The sequence below is a fragment of the Trichoderma gamsii genome (genome assembly GCF_001481775.2).
Source record: "Trichoderma gamsii strain T6085 chromosome Unknown Scaffold_37.2, whole genome shotgun sequence".
Lineage (NCBI taxonomy): Eukaryota > Fungi > Ascomycota > Sordariomycetes > Hypocreales > Hypocreaceae > Trichoderma > Trichoderma gamsii.
This window is the reverse complement of record NW_020171374.1, coordinates 35,986-57,077: the sequence shown is the minus strand read 5'-3', so window position 1 is coordinate 57,077 and position 21,092 is coordinate 35,986. Positions and strand designations below refer to the sequence as shown.

General features: G+C 49.8%; 4 protein-coding genes across 4 annotated transcripts; 2 read left to right on the top strand and 2 right to left on the bottom strand.

Annotated features, from left to right (window-relative positions):
• Nucleotides 1–4,706: 4,706 nt before the first annotated feature.
• Nucleotides 4,707–6,749, top strand: TGAM01_v208573 (hypothetical protein; the record flags this gene model as incomplete). Its single annotated transcript, XM_018806311.1, has 1 exon — nucleotides 4,707–6,749. One exon carries the CDS (start codon nucleotides 4,707–4,709, stop codon nucleotides 6,747–6,749), a length of 2,043 nt encoding a protein of 680 aa, XP_018660562.1.
• Nucleotides 6,750–7,142: 393 nt separating this feature from the next.
• TGAM01_v208572 (hypothetical protein) lies at nucleotides 7,143–8,765 on the bottom strand (the record flags this gene model as incomplete). Its single annotated transcript, XM_018806312.1, has 4 exons — nucleotides 7,143–8,286; nucleotides 8,355–8,476; nucleotides 8,540–8,587; nucleotides 8,640–8,765. 4 exons carry the CDS (start codon nucleotides 8,763–8,765, stop codon nucleotides 7,143–7,145), a joined length of 1,440 nt encoding a protein of 479 aa, XP_018660563.1.
• Nucleotides 8,766–9,997: 1,232 nt separating this feature from the next.
• On the bottom strand, nucleotides 9,998–16,104 carry TGAM01_v208571 (aconitate hydratase, mitochondrial; the record flags this gene model as incomplete). Its single annotated transcript, XM_024550365.1, has 4 exons — nucleotides 9,998–12,388; nucleotides 12,468–12,665; nucleotides 12,964–13,848; nucleotides 13,918–16,104. 4 exons carry the CDS (start codon nucleotides 16,102–16,104, stop codon nucleotides 9,998–10,000), a joined length of 5,661 nt encoding a protein of 1,886 aa, XP_024404874.1.
• Nucleotides 16,105–17,254: 1,150 nt separating this feature from the next.
• Nucleotides 17,255–18,684, top strand: TGAM01_v208570 (hypothetical protein; the record flags this gene model as incomplete). The annotated part of the gene is made up of 4 exons (XM_024550364.1): nucleotides 17,255–17,492; nucleotides 17,553–17,688; nucleotides 17,755–18,392; nucleotides 18,464–18,684. The coding sequence occupies 4 exons, from the start codon at nucleotides 17,255–17,257 to the stop codon at nucleotides 18,682–18,684; spliced, it is 1,233 nt and encodes a 410-aa protein (XP_024404873.1).
• Between the last annotated feature and the right edge of the window lie 2,408 nt (nucleotides 18,685–21,092).

Sequence of the window (21,092 nt, the reverse complement as noted above, 5' to 3'; positions counted from 1 at the left end):
TATTCAGCATGGATATCTTGAAGCATTGAACCCCAGAATCTGAAGATGAGTTTGAGAAATAACAGATCAAATACATATATATATTCCGGAGTGGAAGTTCTTGAAGAAAATAGAAGACGCGCTACGTCATTTTATATATTTACAGTGGATGAAAAGAGAAAACGAGGAAGCGTGATATTCAAATTCCAGTTCTAACCACAACGCCGGCTGTGTCGTTTCACTACATTATTGAGACCATCAATACCCTGCCTACCTAAGGTATATACGTGTATCCATGTACTTCAACACCATTTTGGCACAACGGTTCCAAATCTACCAGCCGTCGCCCCAACCATCGTCATCCTCCTCCGTTTCTTTAGGTGTCAGGTCAATCTTCTTAGCCACAGGCTTTGCTGCTGGCTTCGCCGCAGGTTTCGCGGCAGCTTTTGCTGCAGGCTTTTTAGCGGTGCTAGGTTTTGAAAGTCCTTTCGGTAGAGGCTTGCTGGGTCCCTTTTTCGCTTGCGCCGCCAGCCATCCAGCGAAATCGGGCTCATCTTCACCGAATGGCGTTGCAGACACAGACGCGGACGCAGATGCAGATTTATTGGTGGCAGTAGAAGGTGTATCAAAGGGATCGTCATCCGGTAGATCGCCCCATGCATCACCTGCATCATCGTCGTCGTCTGGTAAGAATTGTCCAGCAATTGCACTGGCAACGCTAGGAGTTGATGGGCCTGAAGTTATAGGAGGAGGTGACGCCACAGCTTGACGGTGAAGAGCCGATGCTGATGAGGTACTTGGTCTCTTCATCTCAGGCTTGGGCGATGGGGAAACAGCGGCCGGAGTTGGTATCTCTTCTGTTTGCATATCTCCAGCAACAGCAGTTAATTTGTTTGTGAAAGATGAGATGGCCCATCCCGCCCAACTGGCTCCCGGAGACGCACTTGGCTGTGCCGGGTTTGCTTGCACAACGGTAGCATCAGTCGACTGAGGTGGTGGCAAAACGGTGTCTGGCATAGCAGCAGCAGCTTTGCGAACTTTTTGTAGATAAATGTCCATTGTTTTAGATGCTTGGTCTCGGATCATCTTTTCTTTGTCAATCAGAGCTGGGCAAACCACTGGTAAGACCCGGATGGCACAGTCATCTTCAGTGAAATAGTCCGCTGTTGCGGCCAAAGCCATAAGCGCGGCATTTCTGGCATGCACGAAAGGATCGCGTAAGGAACGGGTAAAGGCAGCTATTAGCACCTTTGATCTTGATGATGTCCCGAGATTCTTTGCAATCTTGCCAAGGCAGATAGTTGTGTTCGTACGAATACCAGGTTGTTCGTCATTTGCAGTCTTTGCTAGCTGCTTCAGAAGGTCGCCATTAATGGTACGGTCTGATAACTTCCCAATGACGACCAGTACTGATTTCAATGTCTGTTCTCGAACCACAGGGGCTGCATCTGTAAAACCGGTGGCCTTGTATCCTTATTAGCTTCCCCATTCTTCAAAACAATCAGCAAGCAACATACTAGCTGTGGAAATATCTTGTCATTGACAATCCTCTGCGACAATTGTTCAATTATTAGGGGCAGGCCATCCAACAGGCATACTCGGATACCCCGATCAGGATTAGCAAAAGCGCGAACAATGAAGGGTGTGATTTTCGATTCAAAATCATCCGAGGGAAGTTTCGCAGCTATTTTCAGCACAACAGTGAGAGCTTTGGAACCACCGCCGCCGAATTCGACAGACTTTACTAATTCCGGAAGAACTTTGGCTTTGAAAAATTCTTCAGGAAAGTCATCCGTTACTTGTTCCAAGGTGCTGGCAAACTCATGAGTTAGATGGAGGAGCATGATAATAATGATGGCAGAAAAGATGCTTACTCGAGGAACTCATCTCGCTCATCAGGGTTTTTCATTCCCAGGTTGTCTACTCCATCCGTCAAATGGATCAAAGGGGTATCAAAAAACGAGCCGGATCGGCGCCCCATGTCAAGGAAGTTGCCAGCGCTTATCCGCGCTTTAGGATTGGCGTTGCAAAGACGCTTGTAGGCAGTATGCATTGTAGGGGGCACGTTCTTGGTTTGGCCAGCTTGATCTGGGCCAAGAAAGTCGCCGTTGAAGACTTCAAATATCAGGGTTCCAAAGTTGAAAGAGTCCAGGGCGTAAAGAGGATGTGACTTGGTTGCTCCCCATCCTCCTTGAGCCACTTCAGGCGGCGCATATCGGCCAGAATCAGGAACTAAGCTTCCATAACTCTAGACAACGTATTAGTAATATTAGTAACTTGTAACTTTATACTTGGACGATCCAGAAACTAACGTCAAGAGTAGTCTCGCTCTCCTTAACATTGCTTAAAACTTCAAAGCCGCCCAGTCTCCACTCTCCGCTTTCTGACGTATATATTGAGCCGACTTTCAGACTTCCGTGCTTTGAGGAAGCATCGTCGTTGATAAACTTGAGGGTTTGCTGCATAACAATTAGCGTTTGGGTATCGTAAGTTTTAATTTCCCAGTAAGATATTACAGCGACTGTGTATATGCCCCATTTAATCGTCTCGGGACTCAAGCTCTTCCGTTTGACGTGCCACCGAAGAGGAACAACACGCTCGGTGGCGATGTAGATGTATGTATCTGTCTAATTGCTTGGAAATCAGCTCCGAAGCGTGGCTAAGACGGTCGTATCGCTTCGCATACCTCGACAGTGTCTAGGACTTTGATAACGCCGGGGTGTCGCAATGTTCGCAGCTTCCTCAGCGCATTCTTGGCGAGCGGCAGCTGACTCTTCTTCGCCGTGATGTCGAATGAGAAGATGCTGCAGTTTGATCCGTCCTCCTAAAACGGTGGTCAGCTGGTGTAATGCCTGGCCGGTTTCCGCACCAAAGCTTACCCGCCTTGTTCCATTGTATAATGTCCAGATGGACTCGTCCACGTCGACCTTGTCGCCGAATGTGTAAGGGAAAGGAGGGCCCTGCGATATGGCCGAAGCCACGGCAGATTTGAGAAAGTCCATGTGACGGGGATTCAGTCGTAGACTCCGGGTTGGCAAATGTGCAAATCGAACTGGACTAAGCGAGGCGCGGAGCGTGAACGCTGTCTGCGACTGGACGGATGGATGTCCGCCAAAGGAAATGAGGCTTGCGACACCATCTTGACGACGTGTAGTTCCAGCAAGCTCCCCGCGCTACCACGTGTCAAACACCGCCTATGCTCGCTGTGCTCCGTAGCACGAACAGCTTTAAGCGACTCGCGCCGCTAAAGAAGGGCCGCTTCAGGGCCTGATGCGCCGCTAAGGCATCGCCCCTAACTGCCAGTGAGACTTGCCCGTATAAGTACCTGGCAGTACTTCGCGGTGGTACAGAAACCTCTGCATCGCTGCAGATCCGAGGGTTGCAGAATCTTTCTAGACTTTCGCACCCCTGGCATCGTGCTCTGCCATCTAAAATCTGACCACTGCTGCTGCGACCCTGATTCCGCCATGGCCGTGACAGAAGCCAAAGATGGCGGTTTGCATCTCGACTTTCCACTGAGGCCACTTCCATCTCAGCCATGCGAATCATCGGCCACTCGACAACCCAACCCAACGCCAATCGCTCTTACTAAGCCATCGACGGCCCGGTACGATTCAGGTACTGATACGTCTGCCTGGCGAACTCTCCAGAGCGGCTAAGGTGCCCGTTGAAAGGGCGCTTGGGCCACTAGCGACAACGATGTGCCTTCGACCAGCAAACCGACGCCGGCGCTCCAGCCTTGCACCATTTCCTCTCTTTTCCTCATCGCGCATCACCGCGGAGGAGTCGGCGCAGCTGGAATCCGGCAGTTCACGCCTGTTTGTCTGATGCCTTGCACTTCTCCGGCGCCGGCCTCTGGAGTTTCAAGTTACCGCGGACAAGCTTGCCTGCCAGAGACCCCTGGAAAATCAACGCAGATATTTGTGCCGTGAGCATATTGAGGTGGTATCCGGGATTGAAAGTAAGTCGTTCGGTTTCATTTCACTTTTATACGCATTGCCCCTTTCTGCTTCTGTGCAGATCGCTCGATATAATGGATGATGCTACCATGGTAAAAGGTCTGACCGAATGGAACCTCCTGGTTTTGGTTTCCTGTGTCTTCCTGAGCGTTTATCTATTCACGGAAACGCGTCAAACAGCTACCCTTGCCCAATTCACGGCAAAGAATCTTGTCTCGTATTCTTTGCCGGGAGGCTTCAAAAAGTGCTGCGTATCAAGAATATTCGCGTCGCACACGGAGTCTCTGCCCTCATCGCCTCCACGGACTGAGACCAAAGGCCGCGACGAACACTGCTTGCTCACGCGAGCAAAAAGCTTTCAGGAAGACGCTTGATTCTTTAACCGTTGCTGTTCTTAGCCTGAAGTCACAAAAAAGAAACTGAAAAGATCTGACATTACAAGAGCGAGCCCAAATTCATTTCTCTTGCGCAGACGTTTCACTGTACAGCCGTGCTGACTAATTGTAGGATTTCATTTCTATTTTCAAACCTGGTATTCATTCAGGTGGCTGTGGATAAATCCTATCCGGATGATTTTGAGCAAAACGCAACGCGTTGGGCTGCTTGTTAGAATTTTGCACTGGCCACCCCCTGGTTGCCGCACCGCAAAATCTTGGATGATAAATCATCAGCCCTCATTAAGCGGAACTCTAGGCCTTTTACCTGGCATGGAATGGTTTTCGCAGACATCATCCGGATTCTGCTGTATGATTAGCAAGGTCCACGGACATGAATCGAAATGAGGCCCTTAGAGCCAGGGGAGGATGCTCTGTTTGGGGCTGCGAAGAACCCATCTTTGCAGAGTCTCTCTGCTCTAAGCACCAGACGGTTGGCCATAACGTTGCTACCTTCAAGCCTCCTGGTGCTGAGCCGATGCCTCGGTCTGTACACAAGGCAAAGAGAACCCGGCGCTTCTCCCCCGGACGTACAACGATTGGTCCCGCACAGAGTAATCTTCAGCGATCCACGCCTTCTGCACATCGGAGCGACTCCACTTTGGCACACCCTGCTAATGCCACGGAGATGCCAGCTTTTGCCCGTCAGTTTCCAAAGCAAAACCCGGGCCATGTTCTTGCGCATCCAGCATCACCAGCAGCAACGAGGCTCGTCATGTCAAAGCAGGTCCGAGCAGCAACAGAACTCTTACCGGCGGCCTACGCAGTCACGACGAGGTCTGCACTGTCGGAACCCCGGGAGCCTTATTTTGCATTGAGGCCCGATCAGGGTCATTCTGCATATGTGCACCAAAGTCGCAATAGAGATGCGCCAGCGGGCCAATATGCACCACCAAACACCCTTCCCAGAAAGCATCTTGCCCTTATCGGCGGCTTGGTGGACGTTGAGGAAGGATTTGCACCGAATTTGAATTTACCCAATCCTCCGCCGACTGCTTTTCCCATTTCGTCCAGTATCGTTACAGGTATTAATGGCCCACCAACGGCGACTTCATCTTCCAGGACTGGTGACACAAGCCCGGAGGAGTCAAATTCGATCACTGTAGCTCAACCGCCAAGCCAGAGAAAGCCGGAGTCGATTAATAACAATAGGCGTGATGGACCTACTATCCACGTATTCCAAAAATCCGATGAAACCTTGCAAAGCAAAGAAAACATTCCAATTCATATATCTCCTTTAAAGAGGAAAGCCGATCTATCAGATGCGCTGCCAAAAATCAAAGACTCCCCTGTTCAACAGAAAGGAGACGGACGCTCTACCTCATTGGAAAAAGAACGGCAAACAAAGGCACGAAATTCAAACTATCAAGAAGCCATCTACAGAAGCGCTCCGCCAACCAAATCTTCTAAATGTCAAAGCCACGTTCCTGGTAGCGAGCAAGTTGCGCATCAACCTCGTACCCCTAGAAAGGCCCAGGTATCAAATACTCTTGTATCTACGATAGAGACTGTGCAAGCCAATGGTAGAGGCCAGCTTGAAAATCATACACGTGTGCAAATCGAAATCTTGGATTCCGATGACGAAGACATCATTGACATTCCTCAACAACCGCAACAGCCAGAGCTATTGGCAGCTGCAACAAAACGTACACAGAAGAATATGGCTAATGATCCGGCATCCACTGTTGGAACAGACGGTGCCAGAGTGGTGGACCAAACAGTGGTGGACCACACGGTGCTGGTGGCCACGCAGGCGATAGCAGAGGAGCGCAAGAAGGACAAGGTCCATGTCTTTGACTCAGAGGCCTTTGATGCAATGATATATCGCCAGTCTACGCTCCGTCCGCCGCCAGGGGTTGCGTCACAGGCTCCAGCCCGACCGAAAACGCCACTTAAAAAGCCTTCTATTGAGTATCAGAGGCAGTATTTATCAATTAATCCCGCAATTCATTTGCCAATTAAGCGATCTGACAACTGGCACACGAAAAAGGCACTAGAGATTCAAGCCCGCGGAAGACGCAAGGCGTGGTTTGGAAAAGTCATTGAAAGGCAACGGTGGCTACGAGCAAAAGAAAAAGCGGAGGAAGACGAGCGAAATGCAGCCAAAGAGTCAAATCAAATGGCTCTGCGCATAGACCCGCAGCCCTGGTCGTACAATCGAGTTATCGATTTTGGAGATGTTCCTCACGAGGAACTACCAGAAGATGTTCTACAGAACCCCGCGTGGGCTAAGGCATGTGCCTGGCACCGAGAGAATCATGCAAAGAGGATTTTTCGAGAACACGCTGCCAAGAATGCAAATCGGGCAGCATGGGATCAAGCTGAACGTGTCATGAAGGATGCCAAACTAGCATCACAAAAGAGCCGCGGACCTTGACATCAACGGGACTTGATTCACTACAAGTCCTAGCGTTTGGCGCATTCTCCCCTGATTCTTCGTCTTGAAAAAATCAGCTCTAGTGATGTGCTTTACTACAAGGTCTTATATAAGAGGAAGCATTTGCAGTTATAAAATCTATGTACAATGGAGTTATGGAGGCATAAGACTATAATTGGCGCATATGGAGAAGGTTGTTTTCCTCTTTCTATTATTCTCTTTATTCATAGAAGTAGATGGCCTTGTGGCCAGGGAGCGTGACATTGTTTTGTCAGATATTCGATTCAATGGTTAATATTTCTGAGCAACAAGCTCTGCGAGCGCGATATATAAAAAGCTATTCTGTCATCAAAAGCGCTGAATCAATTACATGTTGATTGCTAAGCTCAAGATCTAATTCATTACAACTCCATATCTCACAAGTCCCAACACCGCACCAAGAAGTATCGCAAGAGGCGCTGAGAGAGCAAAGTATCTGCCCCCAACATATGCCGACGCTGCGACAACCACCCACCATGGATCATCACCCAGGCTTTTCCCGGACTGGAAGCCCTCGTCTACATACCCAACTTGCCATATTCGGTACACGGCTGTGTAAATGAAGCCAACTGCGCCTGCGTTGATTCCTCTGGACCCAGATTTCACCCATGGTTTGCTTCTCAAGACTTTCCAAACGCCCATGGTGCCATGAACCAAGATCATCCCTGGCAGGAAGATGCCTAAAAACGCAATGATTGCTCCAACAATAGCGGGTTGCCCATTGTTAATGGCGGCGAGGGCTCCTAGGAATACGGCAAAGTTGAAATTCGGCCCTGGAAACGCTTGGATAATGGCGAGCCCGATGAGAAAGTCGCGCGGGCTGACCCATCCTTCAGCCACGACATATTCCCGCAGCAGGGGAATCACCACCGGACCGCCGCCAAAAATGACGGTTCCGGCGAGACAGAGATTGGCAAAGAGTTTGTACAGCATGGGAGGGCTGTGCAAGACTCCGCGGAGCACCATTATCACTGTGAAGGCGAGAAGGAAAGTTGCAATGACAGCGGCTCCAGCTTTCCATGAGAAGTTTAGTCGATACTCTTGTGGTATGGTGCGCGGCTCAAGGTTAGTGATGTCGTGTTCCTCGGGTGTTGTGATGGAGTTACTGGAGCCTCTCCGGCCATCCCTTTCGACTGCATCATTTTCCACTCCCGTTGGTGATGGGCCCGGGTGTGTGAGTTTACCTTTGATAAATCGGCCGAGACGATGAAGCCAACGGAAGTCATATACAACAGCAGCGAATCCGGCAGCAAATATGAGGGCTGGAAAGTACCAAAGCGCATTATACAGCAATCCGGCAGAAGCAGCAAGGAAGACAATGATCCTAGTCAGTCTGTCTGTAATTGCCTTGTTCGACAGCTCAACCGCAGCCAAAGCGATAATCCCGACAGTCGCGGCATTCAGCCCAGAGAGTAGGGCGTAAACTGCGCGAGGCAGCGCATCATCTATGTTGGAGACACCAACGGAGAGGCCAAACATGCCCAACGCCCCGGGCAAACTACACAATAGAAGTTACTACTACTCAACCACTTCTCGCCAATTCGGAGAATCTAGACTTTTCTTTACCTCCAAAGCAAGAATGCGAGCAGGGCTCCGAATACCCCGCTGTGAATCAAATTGATGCAGTAAACCATCTTTGTGCTTCCTGGGCCTGATAGAGCTTGCGAGACGCTGAACAGCTCCTGGTACTATGAAGGTGAAGCTATTAGTCTGCTGAATTGAGCGGGAATTGTCTCCAGTGGCGCGCATACCAGTTGCTCGTCGATCCAGTTAAGCTTCAGCACAAACTTATCATGCAGCTGTATTCAACGTCAGACTACAATTGAGCAATATCGTGGCTTTGATGCGTACAATCTTGAAATGGACTGGCGGTCCCCCAAAGGCAGTCATGCCGAGATGCCAGTTGTTTGAGACAACAGGCCATGCTTGAATGAGGGTCTTTTTGACCTTGCTTTCCCAATAACTAATAGACAACATTTTTGCCAGGATAGCATTCAGTGTCTATGTCTCACTTGCGAATTAAATATCCAGAGTGGAAATTGTGAGTAGGAACGGTTTGCGGAACGTCGCTCGATGTTCCGAGTCATCGGGCTGGGTTATAGCATGACTGTAAGAATTCTGGCCATGATTGCGTTAGCGGTTACGCCATACGCTATGCCTCTAGCGTCATTTAGAATTGCAAGATTAGTATGCCAAGGAATGATTCTTAGTAACCTATTAGCTATAGTAAGACGGTAGAGCATTTCCGCTTATTCTAACTAAAATTGGCAAAACTACTTGGCGTAGCTCAACCTGAGTCACACTTGTAATCTTGGCGAATTATCATATTGCAACTGTCCTCGGGGAAGATATTGTATTTTACAGCCGAATGGATTTAATTACATGGTTACAGAGTCGGTGATAGTACCAGCGCTTTACTAACCTAGTAATACATAAGATTTCACTTTGAACTTAAAGCTAGCAATTACTTTACAGTTGCGCAAGATACAGCCTTTTGTTTCAAGCAGTATTGTAAAACAAGCCATCTCGGAAATAAATGGTTCATTTACTTCAAATTGTTATTGATCTATAGCCCTATTATGAAATGTAACGCAAATAATTCTTACCTTACTAAGGCAATATTGGCCCAGCAATATTAGCATGCCTACAACTATAAAGCCTTTAATTATTAATTCCCAAAGACTTTGTAAAAGTTTCTGCTTCTTAGAAGCCTTTTTAGACTTGAAAATGGTTAGGGTTATAAGCAGCTTCTAAACTACAGATATTGGTCTAGTTATACTATTAGCCTGTTTGTATATTATACTTTTATTTTAGCTGTAAAATATAGATATCCCAGACGGTATATTTTTTACATAATTACTGTCGCAACTTGTGTATTTAGGGGCGCTGGGAGGCTAAGAACAGTGTGCTTTTGTAATTCTACAATAAAAAAAAGGTTAACTGTAAAATGCAAATATATTACTTTGAGGATTCTCGCCATTTAAGCTCAAAAGCTTAGTCGCTATATAGCGTTGGTGTTACAAGACAGCTGCTTTATGTAACTACATTTCAATGAAATTATTTTACTTATGCAAGAAATCAACTTGGCTCTGTGCCCTATGTATACTGCTTTATACAAAACAAACAGCAAAACATCTACCTGTTTTTCATCCTCATAACATACTACTTTACCCGCTCCCAGTAACTAAACCCTAACCCTGCATCAACATTTATACGCCCTTGGACAGCAAGTTCAGCGCACTGCCAGCCAAGATGAATCCCGCCTGGTCCTTGCTAACAGCATGCTTCGTCGGGATCAAAAATTCCTCGCCACTGGCCTTCTTGACCTTGAGCTGAACATCTCCCTTGCCCTTATTGCGGAGCATCTCGTACAGTCCCACAGTGCTAACCTCGTCACCAGCTCCAATCTTGTCGTAATCAGCCTCGTTCTCAAACGTCAGCGGCACAACGCCCTGCTTCTTCAGGTTCGTCTCGTGGATGCGTGCAAAAGACTTTGTCAGGACGACTCTCGCGCCGAGGTATCTAGGCTGCAGAGCGGCGTGCTCACGAGCCGATCCCTCGCCGTAGTTGTGCTCTGCGACGACGAGCCACTCCTGGTTGCGCTCCCTCCACAGCTGGCCGAGCTCGGGGATGGTGTGCTTGGAGCCGTCGAGATCGTAGGCGGCGTTGACCTCGCCCGTCTCGGCGTTGGTGGCGGTGTTGAGGGTGTTTGTGCTGATGTTGGGGAGGTGGCCCTTGTACTTGAGCCAGGGGCCGGCGGCGGAGATTGTGTCGGTGGTACACTTGCCGGTGACCTTGACGAGGACGCGGAGGCCGGAGAGGTCGGACTCGGGGAAAGGGGCAAAGGGCTCGAGGAAGGCGAGACGATCGGAAGATGGGGAGACGGCGACTTGAATGCTGGGGTCGGGCTGCTGGGAGAGGACACCGAGTGAGGGGACGCCGGCTTCAAAGGGAGTCTGGGGGCCTTCAAGACCGTGAGGGGGAGAGAACTTGAAGTCCTTGCCAGAGGGGGTCTTGATAGTGTCGGTCATGGGGTTGAATGTGGTTGAACCAGCAAAGGCCATGGCGGTGACAATCTCGGGGGAGGCAAGGAAGTTCATAGTTTCGGGGTTGCCATCGTTTCGACCACGGAAGTTGCGGTTGTATGAGGTGAGAATAGCATTAGAGGTTCCCTTGGTAACACCATCCTGTCGTTGCCATTGGCCGATACAAGGACCACAAGCGTTAGATAGCAACACGCCGCCGGCAGCCTCAAAAGTCTTAAGAGTGCCGTCACGTTCCAGAGTGGCGCGAATCTGCTCACTACCAGGGGTGATGTAGAAATCAGCAGCAGGCTTAAGACCAGCGTCGGCCGCCTCCTTGAGGAGACTCTCCACACGGGTCATGTCCTCGTAGGAGCTGTTGGTGCAGCTGCCGATAAGACCGGCAGATAGCTTCTCAGGCCACTGCTGCTCCTTGACGACATTCTTGAACTTGGACAGGGGGGTAGCCAGGTCGGGAGTGAAGGGGCCGTTGACATGGGGCTCCAGCTCAGAGAGGTTGATGGTGATGAGCTGGTCATACTCGGCACCTTCATCGGCCTTGAACTGGAAGCGGGAATCCTCAGAGGCGCTGTTTCCGGGGAAGCTCTGCAGGGCCTTGATGTTCTCAACAGCCTGGCCTCTGCGGGTAGACTCGAGGTAACGAGCAGAAGCTTCAGTGTAAGGGAAGAGGGATGTTGTTGCGCCAACCTCGGCGCCCATGTTGCAAATAGTAGCCATACCAGTAGCGCTCAGAGTGTCAACACCAGGGCCAAAGTACTCGATGATGGAGCCAGTGCCGCCACGAACCGTCAGCTCGCCAGCCAGCTTCAGGATGACATCCTTAGGAGCAACCCAGTTGTTCAGGCTACCAGTGAGCTTGACACCAAGAACCTTGGGGGCCTTGAGCTCCCACGGGGCGCCAACCAGCGCCTCAACGGCATCGGCACCTCCAACACCAATCGTGACAGTGCAGAGACCGCCAGCATTGGGGCTGTGGCTGTCAGTGCCCAGCATCATCAGACCCGGCAGAGCATAGTTCTCCAGCACGGTCTGGTGAATGATACCCGCGCCAGGCGGCCAAAAGTCCATGCCGTACTTGCGCGCCGCAGACTCCAAGAAGTCGAAAATCTCCTTGTTCGCCTGGATGCCCGTCGACAAATCGTCCTCTGCGCCCTTTGCGCCCACGATCAGGTGGTCGCAGTGGATGCTCGCAGGGATGGCCGGCCTCTCCAGATTGCACGACATGAATTGTAGCAGCGCCATCTGCGCAGACGCATCCTGCATGTTGACCCGGTCGGGCTTCAGCAGCAGGTTGGCCTTGCCGCGGATGCTGGATCCATTGTCCGTGTTGGTCAGAAGTGACTCTTCGACATTGTCCAGGTGGCTGTAGAGAATCTTCTCAGCGAGCGTCAGGCGCTGCTTGCCCAGGACTCGGCGCACTTCGGTGTATCTGTTGAAGAGCTTCTCGTACGTCGGCGGCAGGGACTTGACGCTCGAGAATCGCCTGGTCGAAGAAGTGCATAGAGTGCGGTTCAGAGCTCCGGCCGCGGAGCCGGATCCCGCTCGTCGCAAAAGGCTCTACCAATTGCCAATTCAAAGTCAGTTCATCTTGTGTTATAATTCCAGTTTATTACTTGTTTGAATGCCAGAAACTCACAGTCATGGCGCCTCCAGAACGACCTGCCAGTTCAATTGGTGCCATCTTCTGCGCTCGTGATTCATTCCCACGAACAAACTTTTTGGTGGGGTGAAAGTTTTGAGATTGGCAATGCGCGGTATCGGATTGGAGACCGGCGGCGGGAGAGAATCGGGGCAAAGTGGCGCACGTCATTGCACCAAAGAGCTGGCGCTGGCGCTACTATTGACATTGATCCATCACACTATAAGTTAGTAGGGCAACCATATAGGAGGAAATCATTTGATGATATCCTCAATAACAAAGTATGCTGAAGCTAAAGTTCTGGATCGACCGCCATGTCTCAATACATCTTTCCCATTTCGAGTATTATATGAATGGGTATCTCAACCCTGCTAAACATCATGTATCATCGCCTCAATCCCAGTTCCATCATGCAGTACCTAGTATATCCATTTGATCCATCCGGTCTATCGACCCCTTGTTTTCTGTTTCTCTTCTTCTAGTAAATTGCAACCCCATCGGCATCATCCAGCCATAGTGAAGCCAGATCTTTGGCCAGTCCTAATCTCAGCTTGCGAATCACGTCTTCTCCCTTGGTATTAGCAAGCCAGCCCTTCCGCCAGTCCCAGCCCCTGTTCACTTTGCCTCCTCCTCCCATGATAGACTTTTGCATGTGACTAGCAAGAAGTGAACTGCCACTCATCATATATGTACTACCACTCAGCGAACTTGTCGACTTCATCAGATCTGAGGGCGTAGATCCCTTCAAGCCGTGTCCTGACGCGAGCACCAGGTTGAAAAACTCTTCGCACGTCGAGTACACTCTGGTGCCCACCGCTTGAATATCCTCAATCGCCTTGAGCAGAATGTCGAGTTGCTCGAGAGAGATGATAGAGGGCGACTGGTTGATGAAGACTGTTGTTTCGCCAAGCAGAGCCAGCAAAAAGTCTTCGCTGACCACAGCATCTCTTGTCTCGTCGTAGAGCCCGCCGCGGATGTTGTCGCCTGAGCTAGAGACGACAGCCACCAACGCGAACGCAGCTTGCTTCTTCATGGCAAGAGCCCTAGAAGGTGAAGTTTCTTCGATATTTCCAATCTCATCTCTGATCTCGTAGAATTTGCGCAACGTAGCGTAGCCGCTGAGCATGCGGCCTAGCACCTGGGCGGCTTCCAGATCAACCTTTGCCTTGTCTTCCAAGGTTTCTGATCTGTTTCGAAGCAAGCCCTTGAGATCTTCGTCAAGATCCTCTTCGGCAGGATATACCGTCGACTGTACCAGCGAATAGGACATGAGAAGGTTCAGCACTTCACGAACTCGGTCCGTGCGGTGAGATAGTGCAAAATACCAAAGAGCTTCGCCGTATCGGTGAGATTCTTTTGACAAAATCTCGGCAAATGTCTACCAAACAGTTAGCATCACGTTGCTCATCAAAGATACCAAGTCACATGAGTTAAACACGCTGCTTACCTCTGCAGTCTCCTCAGCATAATTCATCATGCCCAGGTCGCTCAACAGCCTCCACATCTTATCAACCGTTGTGCTAGAGTTCTCATCCAATGTTGCCAAAAGGTCTCTCAGTAGTTCACCAACTATTTCCTCTGACTTTTCTGGAACGTCCATCCGCCCAAGCACCTGAATGGCCATCTCCCAGCCGTCTCGCTGTGGTGAGAGGTGCTCAATTCCTGCCAGCTCTCTCGCATAAATAACAAGAGTTGTGTCTTTGATGCCCTCGACATCATCCGTGGTAGGCTGGCCGACTCCAAGAAGCATTAGATCGTCGATATCCAGACTGTCAGCCGGTAGCGGCTTCGCAGATTCTTGGGGCGGAAGCCATTTGCCCAAAGAAGCGATTTCGGCTACTGAGCAAGCAACTGGTAGTGACCACGTTCTCAGGCATCCAACCACAGCGTGAACGTTGCCTTCAAAGGCAGATGCAAGGGCAACCTCTACGGGATTCATTGTGTTAGGGGTCAGGCCAGATTGGATAACAACATTGAACACCGTCACAAGTCGATCAAAGTAGTCCTCAGAGTCTGTAAAGCTACCGGGCGATACACCAAACTGAGACTGCATCAGGCTCTTGGGGCGCTGGACTCCCTCATCCCACCAGCCAAACAGTGCAACTGTTGCTTCGCACCAATCTTGCGCCGTCTCCAAGATAGCCTCAGTCTGTCCCAGGACAATGTCATATACAGTCTGTAAATTTTCGTAAATATCCCACGGAATTTGGCTCGACGCCTTCTTGGCCATTGCTGACATGGACGAGTCGACTCCGTCGTTCAGAGAGTCCAGTAGGCTAGTGTCTTTGCCTTCAGCAAACAGGGTGAGTCTATCCAGAGAGCCTCGAGCTTGGACTCGGAATAGAGTCCAGCTGCTATCCAGAATCTCCCAGTCGTTCCGTGCTGCGGGGCATTGGTCAAGCATCTCACACGTAGCCTCTGCAAACCTTCGTACGTTTTCGAGGGCCTTGCCAGTGTACGTTGGGCCGCCCAGAGGTCCTCGGCGAACATGCTCCCAGCCAGCATTTCTCAAAAGCTGCTGTGCTCCGGTTACGTCACCCCGTAGCAGTGCATTTCTCAGAGTCTGCCAGTACAGGCTGTGGCATGCAGGGCTGGGCTTATATCTGGAAATCTCTCGAACTTGGTTGGGAAATAAGTTGTGGCTGCTTTGTAACCAGTCAAAGAGAATTTCTGGCAATGGTGGCACCTTATCGTCCTCGGTTTTTGTGTCGAAGCGAGCATGGTGCATACGGAGAATCAGATGGGCAACATAGGCAGCTTTTTCAAACGGGTCTGCGCCTTCTGGTGGTCCAATGGTGGCCAGATCTTCGCCTTCTGGCGGAGGAAGCTCCTCGGTGTACTCTGTCCACAGTTGAATGAGTCGGTAGGTTATATTAGCAAGTGAGTTTTCCAGTCTTTCCGTGTCCTCGTGCGCGCCAACCCCATCGTTGTATAGCTGGCAAACCAGGTTTTCGGTCTTTAGGATCAAGTCCGGGCTCTCTGTGATTCGGGCAGGCTCTTGATACGTATAGATATCTTTGGCAATGGTGGCGAATTGAAGCTCGTGGTTTCTCGTAGGCCTAAAGCGAGTCGACTGGCTATATATGCTCTCAGCTTCCTTGCGCACTCTGGCCGTTGCCGCAGGTGTTTGTAGCATCATTAGATCTGAATCGTCGCCAATAACTGGCTGACCATATGCACGGTCATCATGTCGCATGTTTAGGAAAATATCACCCGTTTCAGAGGCATCCGCGCTCAGTTCTTCCTCCATTTCCTCGTCGATGTATCGCTCCACCTCGGCTTCCATATCATCGTTTCTTTGTGATGCCCGAGTTGTCTGGGGTGTGCTTCGAAACAAACTTCCTCTCTGGGGGGGAAGTTCGTCGTCGTCGTCGAAACCGTCGCCAAAATCGTCCTCCTTGTCGTTACCGTTGGCACGAAGCTGTCGGCTTAGCCCAGATGGCCTCCCTCCGAAGTTTCGGCCCAGAGGAGCATTTTGGCCGCGTGGTTGGCCAAACAGTCCTCCCCCAGTGCTTGAAGTCGTGCTCGTCGGTCCGTCGCCGAATTGCGAAAAGTTATTAGCTTGTCGCCTATCTGGTGTTAACGGCGAACCCTTGGCCATGGGGCTGGAATCAATGATGAACCTATGGGCCATGGTGACGAGCGATGCTGCCCTGTCGGCTGGTCCAACAGAATGCTCGTATCAATGGCAATGGAGTATCAATTATTCATAAACGCGGATGGATTTTCGTAAAGGACGGGACGTGTCTTTCGTATTAAGCAAGATCCGCAGCAGATGCAGGCGTAGAATTGGCAACGCTTAGTTGTGAATGAAAATTGCCCTCTATTCGTTTGGCCCAGCACGCGTCTTGGATATTTTTTGGGAGCTGTTGTCGCGCCGAGATGAATGCGATCCGGAATTTAGCCGATCTCACCGAAACGCCTGGAGTCCAAGGTGGACTCGGTGTATCAATACAGCCATATCCAGCATTACACAACAACGGAGTCCAAGCGACAAGAGGAAAATTGCGTAGAAAAAAGTTCAGTTTTAATTTATATGTTAAAGAAGTAGTGGGCTCAGTTTCTACATGTTCAATCCAAAATGAAGTGCCGTACGCTGTAAGAGGTGCCTATACGTGCCTAGGCAAGAGTTTGAATGTTGGTCCAAGCTACACGATGTCTGCCCGCAATATGGCTGTTCATAGGTCTCATAAATCAAAAACGCCATCTCGGGAGATATACCAATGTTTTTCAAGTGTTTCTATTTGAATAGTCGTCCCGTTTTTTCAAAACGCCGAATAACCAAGGCAATCCATAAAGTCGGCAATAATTATAGCCGCTATAGGGACAGTATCACCGCTTCTGATTCATTGTGAGCACGGAGATGACGGAGTTACATCTGTCTCGGGCACATAACACCGGATAGGGCCCGGATCAAGTAGCAACCTTTTGAAAAATCAGGTCTCGTTCAAAGAATGCGATTCGTTGACGGGTAAATCCCAAGTATTGCCCAGGTATTGCCCTGGTATTGCGCAGCAATTCAGTTGACGCATGAGTAAGCGCATGAAATACATGTAGCTTTAAGCACCAGTTTTTTGCTTCCCCCACTTGCGCCGCAGCGGGGTAGCTATGAGAGTGTCGAGTCTTAATAGTGACGTTCGGGGGATCGGAAAGCTGTGTGTCAAGCTCAAGCAGCTTGCGCCCGTGAATAAATACATAGGAGCTCCATCTTTCACTTGAGCTTTTCTCCAACTCATCAGGAAAGCTGCATTATTCGGCCGCATTTCACCAGCCGAACTAACACAATGGCCTCGACTGTTGGAAAGGTGAGCACATCACTGAAACTACCCCTCCACAGCCTTTGCACCCCGCCATCGATTAGAAGTTATGCAGCTGACGAGAGAGGGATGCAGACCATCACCTGCAAGGCTGCCGTAGCCTGGGAGGCTGGCAAGGAGCTGAGCATCGAGGACGTCGAAGTTGCTCCTCCCAAGGCCCACGAGGTGCGCGTGCAGATTTACTACACCGGCGTCTGCCACACTGGTAAGCTGCGAGACTGATGGAGCTCTCAAGGAGTTAACAGGAAAATGCTGACCGCTATAGATGCCTACACTTTGTCCGGCAAGGACCCGGAGGGAGCTTTCCCCGTCATCCTGGGACACGAAGGAGCTGGTATCGTCGAGTCTGTCGGTGAGGGTGTCACCAACGTGAAGCCCGGTGACCACGTCATTGCTCTCTAGTATGCTCTCTTCGACCCCCAATGTCTCACAGTCTATGTCGAAGTTGGAAACTAATTAGCATGTAGCACACCCGAGTGCAAAGAGTGCAAGTTCTGCAAGTCCGGAAAGACTAACCTCTGCGGCAAGATCCGAGCTACTCAGGGCAAGGGTGTCATGCCCGATGGCACCAGCCGATTCAAGTGCAAGGGCAAGGATCTCCTCCACTTCATGGGCACCTCAACTTTCTCTCAGTACACCGTCCTCGCCGATATCTCCGTTGTAGCTGTTCAGCCCGAAGCCCCTATGGACCGAACCTGTCTCCTTGGCTGCGGCATCACCACTGGTTACGGTGCAGCCCGCGTCACCGCCAAGGTGGAGGAGGGCTCTAACGTCGCCATCTTTGGAGCTGGATGCGTTGGTCTATCAGTTGTTCAAGGAGCTGTCGTCAACAAGGCCGGCAAGATCATCGTGGTGGACGTCAACCCGTCCAAGGAGGAGTGGGCGAAGAAGTTTGGTGCTACCGACTTTGTGAACCCTAACGATTTGAAGGGGCAGACTATCGTCGAGAAGCTGGTCGAGATGACTGACGGCGGCTGCGACTACACGTTTGATTGCACTGGTAATGTCAATGTAATGCGTGCTGCTCTGGAGGCTTGCCACAAGGGTTGGGGCGAGAGTATCATTATCGGTGTCGCTGCTGCAGGACAGGAGATTGCCACTCGCCGTAAGTTGACTCTTTCTGCTCTGTTCTTGGGGTGCTGAACTCTATCATACTAACTTGAGTTCTTTCTTTAGCATTCCAACTTGTCACTGGCCGTGTCTGGAAGGGCTGCGCTTTTGGCGGCATCAAGGGCCGCACGCAGCTGCCTGGACTTGTCGGCGACTATCTGTCTGGAGCTCTCAAGGTTGACGAGTTTATTACGCACCGCAAAACGCTTGGGGAGATTAACAGTGCGTTTGAAACGATGAAGCAGGGAGACTGCATCCGAGCTGTTGTTGATGCGCGGACCTTGTGAAAAGATGCGCGGACCTTGTGAAAAGATGCGCTGAGGGGAAGGCCAGGACCAATCGCCAGGCTTGGTGTCAAATTGTAAAATAAAAGACTATACTTTCATAATAAAAGCAGAAGATGCAGCGAAGAGAGAGAACTAGGGTAGTCAGGTCAGGAGTCAGATTGTACCTTGATGGTTACCTCGGTGGAGAAAGGCATGCATAGGGTAGTAGTAGTATACATACGTGTATGAGGTACTACAAGTTATGCAAACCACGATGTTGAAAATTGAATAGCCTGTCTCAAATCCCTGTATATTGAGACTTGTATCGACCCGAACAACTGACAGGCAAAGAGAGCAGAGCATGGCTAGTTTGGTACGCAACAGGCAGTAGCAATATAAATTGAATGGGGATAGGAGTTGGAGTCAAAGGGTATAGAGTTACGAAAAAGAATATCATTGAGCAGAATTATAGCACAGATAAAGTATAGGAGGTTGAAGAGACAGAAGAGATTGAAGAGACAGAAGAGACAGAAGAGATTGAAGAGATTGAAGAGATTGAAGAGATTGAAGAGATTGAAGAGATTGAAGAGATTGAAGAGATTGAAGAGATTGAGATAATTCAGCTAGTATAAGCAGTAGATGTAATATGCATTCAGTTCAGTATATACAACTAGCACAGCTATGGATCTATATTAGTGTATGATAAGATAGTTATGTGCTATTGCTAACTGTAACATTTTCTGTTATATTGCTTCCTACTTGGTAGTGAAAAATCTTCACTTACACAAGAAGCGTTTACAGAGTCATCTCTGAGTGCCTCTACCTAATATGTACAATTACCATATATCATTAATATCATTTTGATGTTGAATATGCATCTACCTTCCTTGCCGCTCCTGCTCATAGGTGCTTCGGCAAATTTGTTTTGGTAGCCTCTTGGCAAATAGGAAGCAAGCCAGTAAGGCGGTTGATCAACACCAGCCTCTACGTATATCAATCAATTGGCAACCAATCAAGATATATTACAGTCTACCTAGTATAGTGGTCAGTACAGCAGTTTGTGGATCATTTGAATCACTGCAAACCCAGGTTCGATTCCTGGGGTGGACAATTCATATCTTTTTGGTGTTGTGATGGTGGAGCCGAGGGCTGAGACTATGGAGACACGATCCGCTCTGGTAACCAGCGGTATGCTTAGTAAGAAATCAAGAATGAGCACAGATTGAGTAAACATCTGACGACAGTAAAAGTCATTCTTACAGAACTCCAAAAATTTTCTGTAGCTTGTCTTGCTTTCGCTCATCCCGAACGGCGTGAGCGCCGGTCGACTGAGATGAACGAGAGCGGATCTCGGGATGACGACATGACTGTCACTGCCACCATGCTCAATGGCCTCACCTAGACAGCACAGTAATTTGTCCGGCATTTCGTACGAAACTCGGCAGTTCCCATTGGGGCAGACACACACTCGAGCGACAAGCTCGGAATGCTGAGCGGTGCTGATTTCGGAGGCTACGCCGGAGGCGGATCCGGCCGGCAGCGGGAAAGAAAAAGAGGCAAGAGATAATTCCGGGAAGCGCAAAGGGCAATATTGCCAAAAGCGGCGATTTACATGGTGAGAAAGACGGAAACGGATCGTATCGTGTGCAGCAATGTATGGGAGTTTATAGCACGTGTGGCTTTCCGTATAAGTGCCTACAGCAAATATTGAACTACAAAGGAACATCGGCGACGGTAAATTACTCCGTGTTATGTTAGCTGTATAATTAACCCATAGATTATTTCCTGCGGTACGGAATTGGCTGCTTAACAATCATGCTCACAGAAAGGATGCGTTGGTCGTAAGGTGTGTTTGATTGTCCAGGATTCCATGCGCTCCCTGCAGTGAAGCGCGCTCCAGCCAGCAAAAAGCAATCGTTTGATCCCAGCGCTCATCGACTCTTTTTGCTTTTGATCGCTGGCTTGATGCTAAGCATGCAAATCAAGTTTTGAAGGTCCCTTCATATCATTCCATGAGACAGCTATCAAGAGGTATCTTGCAGTACTATTTTGTACCCAACAATACCTACCTAGTACTTGTGACCTGTCTGATTGCTGCTCGAGGTACGGAGTACAAAGTACAGGGGATCAGACACAGCTCACTTCATTTTAGTACTACTTGAGAGTCGTCAGCGCTGTCAGCCTGGAAAGCGGTCGGGGGAACCTGGTTCAGGGACTTTGCAAGCGACTACGTCACAGCCAGTAAAACTCCACCAGCGAGCGAACCCAGTACATTCTGGCCTACTGGAATTGCACGAATCCATCTGATGCTACCTACCGTTGGGGGCATCTTTTCTTTAATGAGAGAGTATGAGAGCGTATCGTCTAGCAACCACGTAAAAGTAGCAGTACCAAAGGCGGGACAGGATTTGCCAGGAATAACTCCCTAA